General features: G+C 40.4%; 1 protein-coding gene across 1 annotated transcript; it reads right to left on the bottom strand.

Annotated features, from left to right (window-relative positions):
* Positions 1-5,030: 5,030 nt before the first annotated feature.
* Positions 5,031-6,621, bottom strand: LOC139025633 (adhesion G-protein coupled receptor G7-like; the record flags this gene model as incomplete). Its single annotated transcript, XM_070440767.1, has 4 exons — positions 5,031-5,219; positions 5,733-5,902; positions 6,157-6,270; positions 6,488-6,621. Coding segments are annotated over 4 exons (583 nt in total), but the record flags the coding sequence as incomplete, so codon positions are not given.
* Positions 6,622-6,666: the final 45 nt, after the last annotated feature.

Here is a 6,666-nt window from a genome sequence, read left to right as displayed (position 1 = left end):
CTTACAAGCCGCCGGTATCGGTTCTCCAGAACCACATTCGGATCTCAAAATATTGGGTGCATGCCAAAGTAGTGTAAACGAAGGCCCCACTTAATTGTCTTTGAGCTCTCCAACAGGAACTTGATAGGTGATTGAAAACTAATTTTATTGAACCCCACTATTAACTAACCAACCCAAATTTCTCCAACTACACTTATAACTTCCCTAACATAGTGTTGTCTATCACCTATCTGTCAGGAAAATCACGCAAAACCCACAGAAAAACAAATCCCAACAGTCCCACTTCCTATCCAATGGACCTGTTTAAATACAGTCGAAAAATGACCTGCCTCGTGCACCGGCACTACTACTTAAACAAAAAAGTTCGCTCATGTAAAACAAAATACCAGAGTAATCATTCCATATTCTCCTCCTTTCTTCCTCGCCACTACCGCTCCTATTTTTCCGCTATCGATCTTCTCTGGTACTCCTGATAGAAGCTCTTCCTCTCACCCGGTATCCCCGTTTAGTTGTTCGTTCGTGAGAGACGAATGAATATAGTAGGATTATTTGCACCTCTTTCCATTTAACGGTTATTTACTGCCTTCATTTGGCCGCTGTAAGCTTACTGATATGACCCACCGGAACAATCGCCTTTCGCGCACTTGCTGCATCTCCCCACTAAAGAGCGAACTGTGGCGTTGGCTTTTGCCGTTTGATTTCCTGAAGATATAGGATAGACCAACACTATTGAGGAAGTTTAATTTTTTGTTAGTGTTAATTGGATTTCATGTTTGGTAATTAAATAGTGGAGGATTTTTATTTAATAGTTCACCTATCAAGTCCTGTTGGAAACAGACAAAGGGCCTCTTATACACTATTTTGAGAGCACCCAAATATTTTGAATTGGTTCTGGACCCTGATAGGATTCTTTACCTGGTTGTAGATCTGAATGTTATTGTATATTTTGGAAATTGGTCGAGAACCTGTAGGATCTTACCTGGTTGTGATCTTGGAATGTTATTGCTATATTTTGGAATTGGTTCTGAACCCTGTAGGATCCAAATATATACTGGTTGTGATCTGCAATGTTATTTGTATATTTGAATGGTTCTAGCATGGGAACCCTGTAGGATTCGTTACCCGAGGTAACTTGATGCGGTGGCAATGGCTGTGTGGGTTACACCTTTTGTGGAATATCTGAGTTCTGAACCCATCTAGGATTCAATATATGCTTATCGACTCATTCGAATGTTATGGTTAATATTATGACAAGTTTTTCTGGAACCCTGTAGATCCTGTACCTGGTTGTGACTGCAATTGTTATTGTATATTTTTTGGACTTGGTTCTGAACCCTGCAGGGATCTTACCTGGCTTGTGATCTGGAATGTTACTTGTAATTTGAAATGTTTGGTTCTGGAACCCTGATAAGATCTTACCTGGTTGCGAATCTGCGAATGTTATTGTTTATTTTGAATTGCGTTCTGGAACCCTGTAAGATCTTACCTGGTTGCGATCTTGGAATGTTATTGTATATTTTGGAATTGGTTCTGGAACCCTGTAGGATCTTACCTGGTTGGTTTGATCTGGAATGTTATTGTATATTTTGAATTAGTTCTGGACCCTTGTAGGGATTCTTTAACCTGTTGTGATCTGGAATGTTATTGTATATTTGAATTGGTTCTGGAACGCCTGAGAGTCAAAGTTAGTTAATTACTCTCTCAGTTTGATAATATTTCTCTCAGGTTTAGTGCGAGATTCTCTCCAGTTTACGCTGTGTTTGAATATTTCTCTCAGGCTCTTCTCAGTTAGTTAAATATTACTCTCAGTTATAAGGTAGTAATCTACAGTAATAAATTACTCTCTCGGATGTCTGTTAAAACCTCTTCCTCAAGAGTTTGTAAAACTCTCTCCAGTAGGATCTTACCTGGTTGGTTGATCTGATGGATTGTATATTTTGAATTGGTTTCTGGAACCCTGTAGGATCTTACCTGGTTGTGCATTCTGGAATGTTATTTGTTAACTCAACCCAATGATGGACATGGAGCATCCCAATATGGTGATTCAGTCTAGCATTCTTTTCAGCGTATTTTAAAATCCTTCCTGAACGACGGTAGAAAAAAAAAAAAAAAAAAATTTCAACACTCTGTTTCTGTCACAGTCATTACATGTATAAAGTCCTCGCCCCTCATGTTTGTCTGGATATGCTGCCAGTAAAACCATGGGTCAGCGGTTCCCACACGAGGGCGTCACAGGTCACATTGATATGAAAATGAGAATTTCCTAAATAAAAAAAATGTAACAAAAAATAAATAAATCTTCAGTAACAACCTTAATTTAAATGAAAAATTTATTCCAAATATTAAATATAAAATTAAACCAGAGTCCGCCTTAGATTGTGGAGAAGTTCTTTGCACTTGAACCGCTGCCCACTTGATCATTCTCAGTTAAGGGGACCACTATTGAAAAAAAAAAAAAAAAATTACACAAATGCGAGACAACAGGAGGATTTTGCGGACAGTGTAACCTACCCTGAAACTAAACTTAAAAAATATAACGCCAATTTCTCTCTTGACATCATCGCATGTCAATCACGAATGATAATTCTTCATGTTTTGCCAGTGAAAATGTCCAAACTGCGTCTGATACAATCCGTTTTAATCCCAATCAGGATCATGAGGAGATATGCATTAGATTCTTATTGAGTTTATACTGTTTTTTTCATGGGCCCCCCCAAAAACCCCAAAAATTTAGAGCAGATGTGTTAAACTATATAGCCTATCCGGGAATTTTTTCAATCCAAAGCCACATTCTGCCTAGTGGGTGTGCTGTTGAGGTTTGGCTGCATGACATGTTTGGTGACTACTCAGCTGACCAGGCCTTAAATCTCATGAGGTGGTGTTTTTAGGTGTAACAGTAACGTTTATACTATTTGCTATTAATATATATTTGATTCTGTTATTCAAAGAAATTGATTCAGCTTTTTTATACAAGGTGTGGGGTCTGAATCCTGAATGCTGTTGGCCTAGAAAGAACTACATTCCAGCGGTGGCTAATTACCACAATTTACCACTTCGCTAAAATCTATTGAGGGTTAAAATGGCCCTATATATCTCGGGTTCATTAATCTGATTGCTTGTCCTCTACCATCAGCCCAGCCAGTCAATGTATAAACTTGATCTCCACTATTAAAAGCCTCTAGACATTATCTCACATTTCTTTTAGACTAACATTTCGTTTTCAACACTTGGAGATTTGACAGGGAGGCGGTGTTTCTCAGCCAMTCGAAATCYTGATWCAGCTGGCATCATTTTTATGGATATATACAAAGAAATGTCAATTGAAAAAAAGGTATATAATAAACAGCTTTTAGAAAAAGTCTCTCTCTCTCTCAACGTGACATCAAGAGACAGGTTGGAATGTCTGACTGATGGTGGTGTTTGAATTTATGGATAKAATTTGGGACGTGATTGTTTGCGGGACAAAGGTCCAAAATTCCCGCACAATCCYGGATATGTGGTCACCCTATTCCCAGGTGAATGGGGAGGCACAGAAACTCACATCAATACCTTTGTCACCTAACACTGAATCTAAGAATTGATGCTATAGCTAGCAATCAATAGGAAACTGACTGAACCACTCAAGAACTCCTCAGCTTTCCAAATGGACATTTGTTGTGAGGGCCGAGATGCCCATTCCTTTACTTTTGTTCGCTACATGTCGGGGATGTTATTCACGATGACATATTGTTCTGTCTCACGATTCTCTAGCATGAAACTGCACAGAGGATGCGTGACTATATTGACAGAAAACTGYTTCCATGGGATTGACTGGMGGGCAAAAAAAACAGCCTTTGTTGACTTTCTTTGTATTGAAAAGAAACTACGTCCCGTTGCCTATGTAAATTACATATTTGGGAAACTGAACGAAGTGAACGCAAGCATGCAGGGGAAATACAAAACATTCTACAGATGAGTGACCGATTCAGTGGATTCAGAGAAAATATTTATTACTGMAGAGAAATCTGTTCGACTGTTATCCTGCKWCTGTTGACATGCCGGTAAGTGAAATGAAATGCTTCAAGAGCCATTATTGTCACACCCTGATCTGTTCCACCTGTCCTTGTGCTTGTCTCCACCCACTCCAGGTGTCACCCATCTTCCCCATTATCCACTGGGTATTTATATCTGTGTTTTCTGTCTGTCTGTCTGTGCCAGTTTGTCTTGTTTTGTCAAGTCAACAAGCATGTTAAACCGTGCGCCTACTTTTTCCTTCTCTGTTTTTTGCTAGTCCTCCGTGTTTTGACCCTTGCCTGCCTTGACTCTGAACCCGCCTGCCTGACCATACTGACTGCCCTGACCTCGAGCCTGCCTGCCACACTCTGTACCTCCTGGACTCTGACCTTATGATCTTTTGCCTGTCCATGACCATTCTCTTGCCTGCCCCTAGGATACTAATAATATCAGAGCCTCGAACCATTTGCCTCCGTGTCTGCATCTGGGCCTCGCCATGTGAACTTATGACCGAATGCTGCAGATAATGCATTTTGGTTCCTGACCCAAAGGGAATAAATACCTGCCCGTCTCCCTCTGAGTATTACAACTCATGGTACCCTTTGACAGCTCATATCTGTGTGAGGCTGGATTTAGTGTACTAGTCTGCATTAAAACCAAATAACGATCCAGGTTGGAAGTGACAGCAGAGATGAGGGGAGCATTGTAAACCACACCCCCTGATTTTGAGAAGATCCAAAGCAAACATGCATCAACATGCATCAAGTATGTCTCCTATCTCATTAGTGGTGGTGAGATAAGAGACATTATGTCAGACAAATTTACAATTGACTATCATAGTCCCACATTAAAAGTATGTGATGGTGAATTGAGAAGACAATCAGAAACACTGTTAGAATGTTTTGCTACTGACTGCCATAGCCCATCTTAATTACTACAAAAAATGAACATGGTTGGGGTCTCGAGAATTATCACATATCAAAATTGGGTCATGGGCAAAAAAAGTTTGGGAACCCCTCCATAGGTCAGAGTGTGGTCAGTAAAAAGGGAGATTAGGGCAACTAGCTACTCACCATCAGCACAGCGAAGTTAGTGGTGTGATTACAGAAACATCGCAGGCCGTCTTCTGAGTGTTTGGCTTTGGAGCAGCCAAAGGTGCTCCAGTCTTTCAACGTGTAGTTCCATGACACGCAGGCAAAGTCATAGAGGGAGGCGTTGGGGACAACCTGAGAAGTGAGAACAGAAACAAACTCACTGAAAATCCTTCAGAAAAACACATGCATTCACAGTATTCCTTATTTWAAAAATAATAATCATAAAGTATATTGTGAAATACAACAGGTCATTAAGCACATGTGGGAAATAATTATTATTGATCATATTATATACAAGACAACATATGCTTCCTGGTTCACTATCAAAAACTTGCTTCCCTGTTCACTGGCCAAAATATAAGCGKCAATGGAAAACTTTGATCAGGGTTGTCAAACTTGTTCCATGCAGGGCCTTGTGTCTGCTGGTTTTAGTCTTTTCCTTTCAATTAACACATAGACAACCAGATGAGGGGAGTTCCTTACTACTTCATCAATCAAGTACAAAAGAGAAGCAAAAACCCACAGCCACTCGACCCTCCGTGGAATGAGTTTGACACATGTGACTTAGATAATGAATAACTTCCCAACACGTTTCCCAGGGAATTTGGACCGCTATGCATTTATTGATTCTAAGAGAAATCTTACTGTGGGCTTGAAGAGCATTTCAACATGTAACCCAGACACCTGTCCCAGGTTAGCAGAGATGACCCTTCTGCTGGTCCCTGAAGAAGCACTGAAAGCCCTGGACCTGAAGAACCGGTCGTTTTGGTAGAGTACAAAACCAATGGAGTTGTTTGTGTATTTACTACGTAAAACTGAGTGTAGTGAGGGAGAGAGAGGGAGAAAGAGAGAGGGGGGAGAGAGAGATTGTTTATCATATCAGGACTTCATATACATAGTAGCTTGACCTCGCCTTATAGGCTTATCTCATGTGACTCAACATTATTGGACAATCAATATTTGTGGCACTGCTTACCTGATTTCGACGACCACAAAGAGCAGTTAAGTTATCTCGGTGAAAGCGGTATAAGGAAGGAAACATTATGTTTGCATACCAACATTGACTCACCTGRTGGGAATTTTATGACAATCTGGACATCAGTAGCACCTCCTTTGTCAGCTATCAGTTCAGAGGTATTDGTGTTGAGATGAATTCTGTTGGCCACAAAATTACCAGATCTTCCTGGAGAAGGAGATTAAACTGATTTAGACATTTAAAGCAGAACAATATAGTGTTACTTCTGTACTTGTCTGTAGAACAACAAATCAAATCCATACCAAACCTTACTGACCAACAGAGGAAACATTAGAAAAATGAGAAGTTTTACCCAGTCTGTCAACACAGATATAAACCATCACTTTAAATGCCAGTATGTAGGTTCACTAGCAGTCCCACTCACCAGTCAGAGCAGTAAACTGGATCCCTACTGTGTCACTTGGTACTTGGACAGACTGGACTACCAGGTTGGGCTGAACCACCAAGGACACATTATTGTGCTGGTCCAGGGAAAACTTCTCCAGGGTCTCTGTGAGGCTGGGAGAGAAACACAGAAAAACATTAGTTTACATGCACCCATAC

The sequence above is a fragment of the Salvelinus sp. IW2-2015 genome, unplaced genomic scaffold (assembly GCF_002910315.2).
Source record: "Salvelinus sp. IW2-2015 unplaced genomic scaffold, ASM291031v2 Un_scaffold2986, whole genome shotgun sequence".
Taxonomy (NCBI): domain Eukaryota; kingdom Metazoa; phylum Chordata; class Actinopteri; order Salmoniformes; family Salmonidae; genus Salvelinus; species Salvelinus sp. IW2-2015.
This window is presented reverse-complemented; position numbering and strand designations above follow the sequence as displayed.